The sequence below is a fragment of the Melanaphis sacchari genome, unplaced genomic scaffold, assembly GCF_002803265.2.
Source record: "Melanaphis sacchari strain LSU unplaced genomic scaffold, SCAv2.0 Contig29_pilon_pilon, whole genome shotgun sequence".
NCBI lineage: Eukaryota > Metazoa > Arthropoda > Insecta > Hemiptera > Aphididae > Melanaphis > Melanaphis sacchari.
The window spans coordinates 162,025-178,159 of NW_020271172.1; the positions used below are offsets into that span (position 1 = coordinate 162,025).

The 16,135-nt window shown below is 28.0% G+C and overlaps 1 protein-coding gene and 1 pseudogene across 1 annotated transcript; both read right to left on the reverse strand.

The window, feature by feature from the left end:
* Positions 1-2,170: 2,170 nt before the first annotated feature.
* LOC112595732 lies at positions 2,171-2,959 on the reverse strand. The gene has a single exon (XM_025341034.1). The coding sequence runs from the start codon at positions 2,957-2,959 to the stop codon at positions 2,171-2,173; it is 789 nt and encodes a 262-aa protein (XP_025196819.1).
* Positions 2,960-13,071: 10,112 nt separating this feature from the next.
* LOC112595733 overlaps positions 13,072-16,135 on the reverse strand; it is a 14,607-nt pseudogene continuing 11,543 nt past the window's right edge.

Below are 16,135 nucleotides of genomic sequence, written 5' to 3' on the forward strand. Positions count from 1 at the left end.
GAAAGTGATATCTGGCATTTGACAGGCTATAAAATGAAAAGTTGTAAAATATATCCAACGTTGAAAACAAAAACATAATGAGAAGTTTCTTTGTCAAAAAAGTTAAAAATTTAAATGATTACCTAATTTAAAAAAAAAAAAACTTTAAATATAATTTTAAAAAATTCGATTTCATACAATAGAATACCGGCATTTTGAATAATATCTAGGATTTTATTGATGCTAACTACACAAATATAAATAAAAATACAGTTAAATGCTTAATTTATTATGTTATTATAGTAATTATAAATTAATACTAAATTCTATACTCAAATGCGAATGCTTGTAGACTAAAGTTCTAATCTTAAATACATATATGTTTTTATTACACTAAAAGCATACAAATTATATATTAGTATACTAGATGTATAGTTAAATAATAAATATGATGCAAAAAAAAAAAAAAAGTAACACTATTTTATGTCTTTTGTAATAAATTGTTTTTAACGTAATTTTGTGTCAAGTGTATCTGTGTAACTACATAATTTAATTAAAATATAAAATCATCAATACCTATAATACCTTAATTTGCTTAATATATAGATACTGTATTATTATTTTTTTTTTAATCTGTAAAGTATTGAAACAAAATTCACCAAAGTGTTTATCATATTTAAGACTAATAAGTAATAACTAATGTTTTAAACTTATACTAGCTAAAAGTACCTACGTAAAAAAAATATGTAAAATTTCGAAAATAAGATATCTAATGTTGTTAATAATATGCACAAAAACAAATATGAAATATGAAAAAAATAAATTTATATGTAATATTTATACGACGGAAAAGCAGTAGAAATTTTTATATTTTATCAAACTGAAAAATCATTAAAATGTAAAATGTTAATCGTGTACAAACTAATGAATTAATAGATTTACGATAAATCATCAACTTAACTATAAAATAGCATTATAGCATATAAGCGCAATAGAAATTAAAATCACACGCATTGTTATCATTAAATTAATATTTATACTGCAACGATGACAATAAATACTTACGTTAAATAATATTATTCAATATTAAATGTTTTATATTGAAAGTGTAAAATCCTACAATTTCCAAACTCTGCTAATAAATGATTTTAACTAAAATGAAATAAAATCCAATAATATGAACTTGACATCCAACACGCTTAAACATATTGAAAAGTTATTATTAAAAAGTTAATTATAAATGGTTTATCGATTATTTTTACAATTCACATCAAAATGTATAATCACACAAATGTAATAAGTAATTACTTTAATAAATGTATAAGAAGTCATATAAACATAAATAATTTATAGTGTACTTATGATTAGAATAATGTATATCTTAAACAAATTTTATCCAGATTTTAAAAAAAAAAGAATGAACGCCATGTTTACTTAAATAAGAAAGGAAAGTATATTTTTCAAAACGTGAACTTCTACATTGTTTTGTTTAAATATTGTATATTAAACATTAGTTATTTTTTATTTAATTTTATTATTAAACATTTGAGATGAAAAATTAAACTTGTACTGTATGTTTGATAAATAATATACAACATTTTATTTTTTAATTAGATATTTTGTAAATATTTTTGGATGCCTTTTTATCTTTTGAGTTTTTGATTTTTGTTTTAATTTTATTGAATTTGATCTCTTTATCGTTTCGGTATCTATTAATTTGCTATAATTTTATGTTTTTATAGTTAGCATTTTATTATCATTAACTATTGTATGCATTATGTCCAGGGCTATGTTAAACTCTCTCGAATGGATTGAATGTATTTTCAAATTAAAACTAATGTTTTTTTTTAAATTTTTTTTTCTATTTCGACTATAATACAGCTATAATTAGAAACTTGGGTGCATTGTTATTTTCTGTGATTTTCATACTTAACATTTTTTAAATTCATATTTTCATATTATTATAAACATTAAATTATTTTGATACAATTATAATGTACAAATGAAGTTTGACTTGGGAAAATTTACATACATCGTTTAAGTAGTACTAAAGTAGATTCGGAGGAGTTTACAATTGTTCGATGACCAGTAGCTCGGATCACTTTTATTTCCATTTTAAGGTTTACAAATACACACACGCGTGGACAAAAAAAAAAAGACAAGTTTGCGTGAACTTATGTACCAAAAAGTATTAAAATAAAATAAATACTAAGCAGTCCAGGAATATGCAGCACAGTTCATATAAAGTTACTTGCGATTTGTCTATCTCGCGATTAATGTCTCGCATGATTTTCGTAGCTGTCTTAGTCGTCCTTGGGAATCTAAATTTCTCGTAAGTCCGTTGGGAGTCTATGTACACCGGCAGGTCATTGTAACGCATCATTTTTGGGCTTATTATATTTGTGTGCTCGGCCGTGTACAATATTTCAGAGAGCCGGACGCTTCTGATCGTTGTCGTCGCAACGCTTGTTTGCATAAACCACTGATTTTCGTCGCTATCCCCGTAGCCCTGTATCACTCTCAGTTCTTGGTAATCGTGTTCAGTGGACACGGTCAACGTCCAGATGGTCGGCGGGTCGTCGTAAATGATTTTGAAGTCCGACGAGAGTTGAGTGTACTCGCAGTCCAAATCATTCAAGGCCTCCAAAAAAACTCTTTTCGCCCCCTCGTGGCTGGACACAAACTTGTACTTGTCCATTTTTTCGCCGTAGAGCTCCACGGTGGGAATGGCGTGGAGTAGCTTGCCGTTCTGCTCGTTAATTAACGATCCTTCCAAAAACGAGTACACGCTAAAGTTATCGCATAACCGTTTTCGTATCGCCTTAATAAGTTCGACCATGGACACGTTATCCAACTTGACATAAGGAACATACATGGGGTTTACGAATTCCGAGAAGATGATGATCTGATGAGTTAAGGGTCCGTTCGCTTTCAATTCGGATTGTTGAAACAAAAACGAAACGTAAATAGAAGTGGTCATTTTCGAATACTTTTTCTTTTTTGTTAACCTTACACAATATAATATCAACTAGATATATTGTGATGTAATTAAATTCTCAGGTTTTTTGCTTGGACTTATAATTCAGAGAGTTTCTGTATTCAGCTATCTACTCCAGTATGTATAATCCAAAACACGATGATGCAATTCTGTGTAAAAAAAAAAAAAAAAAAATACAGTATTATCTTCTTGCAATAAAATATAATTGTATAAACGTAGAAACGTAGTTTAATCATTGAACGCTTAATAACAATAATATTATTAATCAGACAATTACAATATTTTAATAAATTAGTAAACGGTTACCTTTAAACAGCATGAATACAAACATACATAACATTTTTTTTTTACGTTTAAGTAAATTAAAAATATTTTAACTTATTATCACTATCATGGCTGAGCCAAAAAAATTTTTCCGAATGCATATTTTAAGAGTATTAGAAAATAAGTTAATAACGAAGCCAATGATAATGTGAGACATTATAAATACTTACACTGTATATGACATATGTGTATGGTGTATGTGAATATATTAACTTTTAGTAACTATTAGTTATATAATTTATGTGTTATTAGTTATTATACACTATAATAATTGGTATTATTATTGTTTTTTGCTATGATTTATTACAATATTCATTATAAAAATTCAATTAATTCATATCTACTTTACGATAAATAATTACAAAATTCAGTAATATTTAACCAATCGATTATAATGTCAATATGAGTATTTTAGTCATAACTCATAAGTAAAAAATATTGAAAAAATAAATAGCTAGTCTCTCAATCTCGGTTTATGTATCTGGATATATAAATTAAAAAGTAAGATCTAGGATGATAAATATTAATAACAATATGGTATACCTAGTTATTTTTATTGATTTTTAATAGAAAGAAGTGTTATAGACTATGCTGGATCGTAATTCGTAATCAATGTTGACAGTATGAAAATTATAAATTCATAAACCTAGCTATTCTGATAGTTTGCAGTGTTAAATATATTATAGCATCAATTACTATTAATTGTATCTTGGCGTTTGAAATAAATTAAATAAACTGGTTTTATATGACCGTTGTAGATATTTAGATTTTAATAAATATTATTTTATTTGTCGGTTTAATACTTATAGTTCATGAGGATAAGAGTAATAACAGACAGTAAAAATAATATTTAAACTATAAGTTAAAATTTTAAAATAAAATTTCAATAGTTAAATATTTATATTGGCATCTGCTACATTATTGTATAATGATTGAAATTGCATAACGTGTCTGCTGTGTGGCAAATAAATTTATTATTCGCACATATGCTTACAAGTTACACTAACTTATACCTACCTAAAAACCAGGTGCAGCTACTTAATATTGTGTAGTGAAGAAAGTGAGATGCGTACGTTTGCTTATCCACCCAAAAATGTATGTACTTTACGCAATTCAAGTTGTTCTTATGATTAGGTTAAAGATACAAATAAACAGAGGTTAATATACCTCTGTAGATTATTATTTAAACATGAGAATAAAATTACTTAAACAACAATAGTGTTTCCAGTTATAACATTAACTGTGTATATCAGTATATATAATGTATACTACAAATAACTTATATTGAAGTAACGTTTAAACTGTGATTTGTTTTAAAACAATACAAACATTCGTAATATATGTATTTAGCTACATGATACAGTTTGGATAGGTACCTTAAACATGCACTGTGGACATTTTTATTTCTTTAGAACGACCGACGGACGTGGTTAAACCGTAAATTAATTACCATATTTATGAACTACATTGCTACAGTAGTACAGCACACTAATTCACTTCATATAATACTATATTCATTATGAATGATCAAACTTTTATCATAAACAAAAGAAAATCTTATCTGTGATTTTACGTTTTTATTTTATTCACAGATATTTTAATTTGATTGTGGACTTTTATAAAAGCATGACACCAGTGATTGACATTTTTACGAAAGTTTGTGTTATATAAAATAATATGTTAATTTGTCGAGTTATTCACTCATAATCTCAACTATAGTTTATATGATTTTAATTATTCATACTACAATGCCCGTTACGTGTTGTGCATTTGGTTGTTCTAATCGGGAAGGTAGAGATAAAATGCAATTGTTTTCGTAAGTACTTACGTACCAATTTGTGATTGGATCACGAATTAATTATTTTGGAACGAATGCAGTTTAGCTCCCAAACGATTTTTTCAAATTGTTTTTATTCTATAATGTGTGTTTTGCATGTTTGATTTGATGGTACTTTTTAAAAAAGTCACACAAACTTCATTTAAAAGTTATTAGAGTTGCGAAAAATGTTATCTAGATACCTAATTATTTGAATAAATATGTATTCAAATAATTTTCAACTATGGTTATTCGAATAAAATATTATTCGACTAAATTTAAAAGAAGATTATTCGATAACTTTTAGAGTAAACAAGTTTATAATTGAATCATTTTTTTTTTCATAATTATTCATTATTATTATTATTATTATTTAATAATTTAATACTATTTATTATTATTGTAATTATTACGAAATGTTTCGATTAATAATTAATTATTAAATATTATTCATAAAATAATATTGTTATATTATTATTATGATTAAAAAAAACATATCAAATTCTTTATTTTTTTTCTATTGATATATATTTGTTTTATTTATAATATTTTTGGATTTATCCTGGATAAAATACGATTTACATCATGTAACTTAAAATGCAATGCCAGTTATTGTTTTTAATATGTATTTTTTTTTTAATTATTAACCATGTTTATTCAAATAAAATAACCGAAAATTATTCGAATAAAATGTTATCTAAATAATCATCTAGATAAAATTGCATTCAAATAACGCCCTGCTCTGGAAGTTCTGAACAGAAAACTTCAAAATGCTCAATTTTTTTTAAAAACCGTGTTTTTAAGTTTAAAATACCAAAAATTTACATTTTTAGAATTTTTTCTTTTTTATTGTTAGTATCTACATTTTTAACATTTTGTTGAAATCAGAATTCACCTATTGTACATACTTTTATGTTAACGTAAAACTTGATTATAAAGTTATTTCAATCATTTGCTTATTAAAATAACTCAAAATTAATTCTTTGGGCTTTTTTCATCTGGTGTATAATAACATAAAGAAGATTTTTTTGAAATTAGAGCTGGCTAATGTTATTTGGTTTGGAAGAAATAGGTTAAAATAATAAGCAATACAATATCAAAACGTACACTTTGTTAAAGTAGGTCTTGATTTATTTAATAATATGCCACAAACTATATCAAACTGCAAAAATTACACTAAATATAAACAACTTGCTAATACATGGCTGATAAGACGTACCTACGAAAAATAATTCCTCTATTTATGTTCTGTAATATAATTTTTATTCCGCTTTATCTTATTTTGTTCTATCTCATTTATTTTATTTGTTCGATTACATATTTTATCTATTCTGTTTATTTATTTATTTACTAACTTGTTGATCTTTTAAATATATAATTGTTTATAAAATTTGTTTATTCTAAAATTTTAAATGTTTTAAACTACACTATAACCACTAAACTAACATTATTTAAATTTAAACTTTATGTATGTACAAATGATTATGAAACACTAATATCACCAATACGAGGTACTACCTCAGTGGTGAATTGGGCCAACCAAACAATATATAACTATATATAACTATATATAACTATATATATATATAACTTTATCACACTGTACAGATATAGGTACCTAAAGTATATTATATTAAATCAATATCTTCGTCATCCGATACGTCGAATCTATCTTTGTCGTATTTGCGTGGTCCTCAAAAAATACAAGTTATTCATTCAATTAAGTAATATTTTAGTAAAATATTTTTTACTAAAAAATGTTAATTTTTTTTGTTTTAATAATTTAATGAAATTCTTTAAAGTTCAATTATGATAGCTGCAGTTAGTAAAAGATAAAAACTAAGTAATACTATTTTATTTTTTTTTTTTAATAATGTGTAAATACTAGGTGTAGGTAACTCTTAAATAAAATTGATTTTAAAATAGGTATATTTTGTAATTTATTACAATTATTTAAATGTAGGTAATCTAAAATAATTATAATAAAATATCAATATTGTCCTAAATTTGCATGAGTTACAATTTAAAATATCATGTTAGGTATTACCTGTACGTAGTAGTATGTAGGTAATTATGTAAGATTTTAAAATATTTGACCTATTTAAAGATGGCGGACAACGATACGCTAGACGTCAGTTATCACGTTGAAATAACATTGGTGATAAAAAGAGTTCGCAATATTGTTTATGCTTAAAAAATTGTTTCTACTTTAATATCTATGATTTTATTAATAGTTTAACTCAATAACACTGTATAAAAACTAAAAACCATCTTGTTGTAAATGTTTACAATTCAATTATTTCAAAACATATATAATATATATTATATTATATATATATATAAACGATTATGTTAAAAGTAGGTATCGAATGGTTTTGTTTTTGTTTCACACGAAACATAATAATGTATTTATAATTTCGTAATCACCAATAAAATATTCTCAATTAGTGGTTCTAGAATATGACCACCTGTGGATTAAGTACTGATTTGAACATTTATTAATATTTTATTTTTTTTTTTCATACACTTACCTATATTATATTATTGTACCCTTTTTGTACGATATTAACGCGTCTTCGTATTAGTCGACGACAGCTGTTGCTTTTGTGCGTTTCCTACAAACGTTATTCCTAGCAATAAAATCAAAAACAATATCACTGAATAATGCAATAATTTTAATCCATATATCATATTATTATTATTATTATTATTATTATTATACACCGTTTAAGGTGAAACAAAAACAGTGGCTCGAGAGGAAAAGCCGTCGTGAAAATATTTTTCACACAGCAAAACACTCTCGCTCGGCGCCGCTTCCTACCAAAATAGTATTAGTACAACTTATTCAGTCGTACTTTTTATGCCATTCGATTCGCTCTTACCTCGGACTCTTGGACGGGCAGCGACGCAGTCTGTACGTTTTGGTCGGTACCTAAATACTTGTGATGATGATGCTGTCACGACGTCGAAACGAGCACACGTCCAACAGGCTCGTCACCGCGTCCGCGGGCTATCGGACGTGGTTGTAAATATTATGATGCTGTCAATAATGTCGTGCTTGAACGACGATTCAAAACAGTATCTTAACACGTGCCTCTCTGTATCGTTGCTACGGGAATACGAGACGCGGTCGCGCTCTGATTTCCACGGACGAACGGCGTCGTCGTTGTCAACGCATCCGCCCCCTCGTGGGAAGCTGAGGTTCCGGTACAGCGACGGCGCGACGCAACATTTACTCCTCCTCCCGCTGCGTCCAGTCAATTATCGTCGATTATCCGTTTTTGTATCCGTACAAAATTATGGCAAACATTAAATTGGCGCCCGTTTTTTTGGAATATCTCACCGCGTTACGACAACGTTGACGGCGGCGGCGGCGGCGTGGCAAAAGTTATGATTCGTTATAATTCGTTCGCGTGTATATACCGTCGGATTTTAATTACAAATTTGGGGCGATTAACTGGTGGTCGAAAATATCGTGAAAGTCCGTGATTTATGCAAAAAGAGATTTTACCCGATGTATTTACAGAGCGCGCGGAAATATATTACGTTTATCGTATTTTTTAAAAACTTATTTTTCAAATGCCATTTATTATACTTACCTACCGTATATTTACATCATAACGTGTAGGGAGATATTTTTAAATCGCCTTCGATTATTTAGCGTATTTTGTAATTTATTATAATATTCTAAATACCTATTTTACTATGAATTATTCACAAACATTCATTTTTTTTTTTCATGTATTCAACTGTATAAAATATTTATTTTTTTATTTAAATCGTGGATTTTTTCTTATTAAACATAAAAACGGGATTTTATTTTTATCAATTTCCAAATAGATTTAGGTTTAATAATAAGTTTACTATATACTATGTTCTCTGAATTACATTGTGTAGAAACAATATATGATAAAACAATAAAATATCAGAGTATAAGCCTAGTCTACAGACATTGTAAATTTAAGACCTAGATATTAACTTTTTCAATAATAGTGTATCTCAAATTGTTATGATTAATGTCTTTTTGATTATAATTTACTATGTTTTTTTTTTTTACAATTTATTTTCGAATATCAATGAAAAAAAAATTAAAAAAATAGTGGGCAAATATGGATACCTTTTTGCTGTACATTATGTTTTGAGTGGATTACTGTAAAGGCGTGTAAAATTTGAATTCAATGATAGATTTAACGATTCAGAGCGTCAGCCTACATATATTATAACTAAGTATACTTCACGATATGTTTTTCGATATAGGTATCAAAATAATTTATTTTACTTTTAGTAACTATTACGTTAGGTTGATTTTTATTTTCCTGAAAACATGGTATTTATATTATTATAACAATATATAATATATTTTATACAATACTTTATTATTGTTATTAACTTTTTAGATAATAATACTTAATTATTATACATAATACAAAAATCAATATGAATATAAATCAAAAAATGAGTTTTTATACAGGAATACTAAGCCAAAAATAAAAAATAAATACCAAATTATTTTTAATATACAAAAAAAGTTTTTTTTAATTTTTAAAAATATAACATTTTACTAATTTTAATTTAAATCTGTTTTTTAATTTATTCATTTTAAATTAATGTTGTACAGTTATACATTCATTATTACGAGAAAGCATACATTAGGTACATGTTATGAATAATAAAATATATGTAATTTAATTGTTTAAAAATGTGTATTGCTACCAAGTGCGTGTTTTTAGCTTTTGCAATAAACAAGCTCGTACTTTATTCAAAAACAATTTTTTTTTTTAAATTTAATTTTCACATTATATCTCTATTTTTCAATAGTTTTATAATTTGAGGCACTAAATATGGTAATAAAAGTTAAAAAGTGTCCTTTACAACTACAGTGGTCAGTAACCTTTTTGGAGTCTCGAGCCACATTCACATATGTAAAAAGTTTCGTGGACCGTACAAAAATAAAAATGTCATACTTATATTATTTATTAATTATGAAAAAAAAATACTGCTATATTTATTTAATTTGTAATTTTATTTTTAAAAATAAAATTTTAATATTGAATAAAATAAAATGATATTTTATAATAGTGTGGAAATTATAACTGTATTAAAACATATTTAATGCGATTTTTGATATTGAATTTTGCTCACGATTTTTTCAATTTCTAAATCAAAGTTACTTGTGCCAACTCTATTAAATTATAAAGATGGTTATTAGTTAATCATAACCGGAGTGGGTTTTTAATTTTTTTCATGTGAGAAAAAGCCTGTTCTTATACGTACGTTGATCCAAACATGCTTAAATATTTTGCAGCTATCATTTTTATTTTCGAAAATTCTGAAGGGAGTTCAGCTAAACACCATGAAGGTGAAATTTAAATGGATTTTTAAAAGTATCTTGTAATTGTAAATCTACCATTTCCATTTGAAGATCAATAGGAACTTCATTAATATCTATATTAAATGTGTTTGAGAGTAATGTTAAAAATGTTCAACATTGTTTATAAATTATAATTATGAAAGTGTTTATTAAATTCACATTGAAGTATCCAAATACCTTTAACAAACTTAACTGTAAAAAATTAGGATTTCGATGATTCAAACAGACTTATGCATGCTGGAAAATGTATTAGTTCATTTATTTCAGTATGAGACCATGTAAGTTTTATCTTAGTTTCAAACAATTTATATGGGACCAAATATCAGGAAAAATTGATTTTTACAAGTTCATTTATATACTTCAATATATCAACGAAAAACAGCATACACTATAATCTATACTACACACAATATGTTGTATTTTATCATGACTAATTAAATAAAATGTGCAGTTAAATTATTATTATTGAATATGTTTGAAATTTTGTTATATATGTAGTTATGTAATATTTTATTAAATTTCGTCAAGCGGCTCGCACATAAAATAGACGCGTGGGCCGCCGGTTGCCGACCACTGCTTTACAATATTTTTGTTCAAAATATCTAAAAACACATGACTATTAAAAACAGGTGATACTATAAAATTATTCAACTTATTGTAATAAAAATAATATTCAACAGCTTATAAAATCTTTCTACAGTACAAACTTAATACACATTTCAATCTGGGCTTAAAAAAATAATGCTGGTGATAATAATAAAAAATCGACATGAAAATATATGACATGCATATGTATGAAATTGATATATACAAGCAGTTCTTAACCTTTGTAGATCACGGACCCTGCTAAAAAAAAAAAAAGGTTTTAGAAGTCACGGACCCCTTTACTAATTTTTTTCGAAAATCTTTTTTTTACAATACGTCACGTATTAACGCATGTTATGTGTTATGGCGGCCGCGAACCCCTTACATGAGTAATACGGACCCCCCACGAGGCCGCGGACCACAGGTTAAGAACTGTTGATATTATACTAGCTGTATCCGCACGGCGTTGCTCGTGAAATTAATTGCAAGTCAAATATTCTTTAAATTTTCATTTTTGTTGTTAAACATAATAAACGTTAATAAATAATAAGTAAAAATCCGGAGGGGGGGAAATGTAAAAAATGGGCAATCTGACACTGTGATCCGAACTTAAGATCCACTCACTTCTAAATTGTATTTAAATGCCACTGCGCTAGAGGGTTTTCAGTTCGTTGCGATAATTTTATAACTATTTAAATAGCGATGTAACCTGCGTCTTTGAGGTACAAATTTAATTGTATCACAAAAATATTATTAATCAAATTATACGACTAAATTATACACATACATTTTTCTCGGTTAATTTCCTATCCTACAGTGAAAATCGTATTAAAATCAATTCAGCTGTTTTGAAGTTTATACCGAACAAAAAAAAACAACTTATTTTATATTATGTATTAATAGATATAATATTAGTTATATTTTAGAAAAAAAAATGTTAGGAGACTTTAATCGCTAAATGTGGTTTTTAGGAAGGACCTCAATAAAACTAAATCTAGTTAGGTTAACGCGTAATACATCCGAGTGAAAACGTTTTCATACTTTTAGTTTTTAATTTAACAAATCAAATTTCACATGTATTAAAATTACTGAAATTTAATATGTAAATTATATAATCGAAAGCATTATATAAATATCTGTCTTATCCAACTTTATGTGTAAATTAGTACATCACTCAATATGTGGTGAAGGCTGAATGCTATAACAATTCCTTACTTCCATAGACACAACACTAAACGACTTCACTTTAGTTAATTATAGCTGCTGTATAGCCTTCTCTGTTTTTTCCCACGCAAATCCGTTGTTTTATAATAATATGATCTCGTAATAATATCATGTAACAACAACCGCGGGACAACAGATACTTACTTTTAGTTTTAACTTATAACTATTTAAATTTTAAATGTATTTATTTTAAGATTCAAAATTTCAATTTTTCACAAAACTGCATTGATATTGCCTATAAAAATCCCCTTAAATTAATAAAATTTCTACATCAAGACCTAGTGTAGTCTTCAGATTTTCAATATCACGAAGTCTCTAATATATCTACATCAAACAACCACGTAACATCATAAAATAAACCGTTTCTTTTTAGGTTCTAACTTGAATTGTATTTAAGCACTGTGTTACCAAGGATATGACAGCAAATTATATATTTTTTTTTTTTTTTTTGTAAAATTGTTTGATCTCTTCAACAGAACATCTTATTCTTATTCCAGGAAATCGAATAAACTTAGATCTAAATATAGGTTATTATACATTAGTATTGTTTGGTGAGAATTTATTAGGGCGATATTTGAATGTATACATTAATATATTATAATATATTCTCTAATTATTAGCTCACAAAAAAATCTAATGCGTTTTTATAAAATACAACCAATTTGTAGTGTCTGAATTCTATGCTGAAATTACTAAATCGTCATAATTTAACCAATCATAAAGACTTACAGCATTCAACCGTGGATGAGATGGAGTGTAGTGTATATACTCATATAATCGTTTACAAACACAATATATTTCAAATAAATAATCAACCAATGCGCGTTGTACAATAATATCACGTGCAACATATGACTACATCGCGAAACAAAAAATACTAAAACGCTCATATAATAAAATTGTTTAAACATTATTATAACATGTCGAGTCTTACGTGAAATAATACCACAGATTAAGTAAAACTTAATCTGTTTTACTTAATCTGTGATAATACTATATAATAATAATAATAATAATGGTAAAAATAATACTAAAATAATAATTTTAATAAAACATGTGTAGATTGCGTACGAACAACATACTCTCTAAGATTATTATGGCGGATCAGAACAATACACATATTTTGGATATATAATATAATCATTCTTACTCCTATAATGACTATGTAAACCCGCTGTTTACAGAAAAAGAAAAAAAACGTACCTACGCTCTAGTTGTATTCTAATAGTATAATACATTACACGAAAGCTACAATTTATTATATTATTTACTAACAATGACTATATAACTGATGACAAAAATCGATTCACATAATATACATAGGTATTGCGATAAATATTTATGATATGCGATCGGACACATAATATGATATATTATGGTTTAAGACTAATAGACGAAATAATACATGGCCACATAACATTATGACTTATAATTATTATTATTATTTCACTGCGACCTGCCGTGGACCATTGATGCTGTGCTATCGTCGTTGCCGACGATTCGCCGACTGGCTGCGACTCTGATATAGACTTTACCCATCTTCCGACGACACTTTCGCTGTGCGTCGTTATTGCCGACTGGCTGCGGTCGTGATGTTGGTCATCTGCCCCCGAGAAAACAGATTGGACGGTCTGAGGCTCTGCCCGATGGAGCCCATCAACTCGACGGCGAAATCGCGAACATTGCCCGGCGAGTTCTGCGTTGGAACAAAAACAAAAAAATTTAACAAAATAACAACGTAAACGTATCTAAAAATAATAATGATCTACTCGGACGACGTGTAAACAAAAATGTAAAAGGTAAATAATTAACGGTATTAAACACTGCAAAGTCGCCGTTACGAGCTGCCGAGACAAACTATAGTAGGTAGTCGTCAAGAGGATTCGATCTTCGCTGGAATTTTTACGAAACTATACCGATATTTTGTCAGTCGTAGTGACTATCCGCAGAGAAGACTTCTAAAAATATATTAGAATTTGCCATAAAATCGATTAAATTACTTTTCCATTTAAAATCGAACTTTTGAACCCTTGCGTTTTAAAATTTTGGACATCAAGAAAATTAAATCATAAATAATATTGAACTTAAGAAATTAATTTCAAAATGCAAGAACTCGTTTTAAAGTAAATTTTATGACGAATTCAAATATATTTTCAGAAGTTTTGTTTATTTTAAATGAGTTAGTTAATACAATTGGCAATAGATTGATACTTTTAGAAGAATAACAGAATAATAATTATTTTATTAATATTCGTGTAGCACGTAATTGATATGTGCGTGGACGTACTAAAGCACTCGACTAATTTTTTTTACATAAATCTCATGCACACTAAATGATCTCAACTACGCACACATTTATACAACATGCGTACATTCTCTTAGAAAATTGCCTACATTTAACTCCTTAAAAACAGTCGTATGTTGAAAGGATTCCAAACCATTAGTAATTTATCCATTAAAAAAACAAAAAGTTTATCTTCATATAAAAGACATTTATGAATGTATTTTATTGATACTTAATTTATTATTGATACTTTTTATTGGTACTTAAAGACATTCCTAACCATTCATTCGTACAATTTTATTTTTATTCTTTCATTCGTTTATTAAAAAGTTACTGAGCATTCAAAACAAAAAATGAATTACGTTACTACGTAAATAAGTTTTTCCTTTATACAGTATGCAATTAGGTAAATCTACTGCAAATAATAAACTTGTAATTTCGTCTCGTGCAAAACCGCTTTTCTGTGTAATCTCATTGTTACGCAATCGCCGTTATTGGTACTAACGCGGGACCACTTTAAAAATATCCTTTGAATTCGTATTTAAATAATACGTAAAATATTAAACATTTTAATTCTCCTACGAATGTCATTAAAACTGACTATACTAAGCCCCTGGAGTAAACCAGACACGTCAAAAGGTGATCAGTCGTATTATACGAACATTAAATGAGACTTTTGGAAAAACTAATAATATTTTTAATCACAAAACTATTTAAATATATTTTATTTAAAGTAACATTGAAACGGCGCCATAAATAGTCGTTGCGCGCTTACACAATCGTATAGAAACAATAGGCGGGTATTGCGCGGGAAAAGGCTGTAAAGTCAAGAAATCAAATGTTCACCCTATACATTTCTATTTATCACACTCGGACTGTATGGCCCGATCGGTTCTACCAGCGTGAAACAATCTGTAACGAGCGATCATCACGAACTTTGGTCGCGTGCTCTCGTTGCAGTTGCGCGCAGGCACATTTTATACCGCAATCAAACGCGGAAATGCAGAAAAAGGCGAATGGTAATGGTTTTTACGGCCTAGCTCGTCCTCTGCAGCTTTGCGCTAACGCGCGGGACTAAACATAAATCTGCAGTGATCATCGCGCCAAGCCGTGTCGTTTCTTTTCGCGCGCGATTTCCCCCTTCGTCGAGATAAAACGCGTTTGCAGAAGGAAAACGATATTTCGCGCGTCAGATTATTGAAAACGGTTACACGTCTTTGTCTCGTCGGTATTTTTTTCACAAAACGAGCTTTCCGTTTCGCGGGCAAACGGCTGATACGATGACATTTTTTTAGTCTCGTAGTTATTAGTTTACCAGCTGTTTACTACGGTTCGGTTCGCCTAACCCATTTGACGCGCACGCCGATAGCAGCACGTACACTGTCGTAACACGATAATGACCCGCTACAGACCGCGCGCGTTTTTCAATATTATTCTGGGCTTGAATTTCTTGCACGCCCAGAACGCGACGACGTCGGATTTCGAGAAATCTCCGACTTGTGTTCTTTCGCAAGTCGTCGGAACCACCGTGTTATTTGATATTATTTAAACTGA

What these genes read in the sequence shown, in the direction of transcription:
- LOC112595732 (XM_025341034.1), bottom strand. Translation starts at nt 2,959, where the DNA reads ATGACCACTTCTATTTACGTTTCGTTTTTGTTTCAACAATCCGAATTG.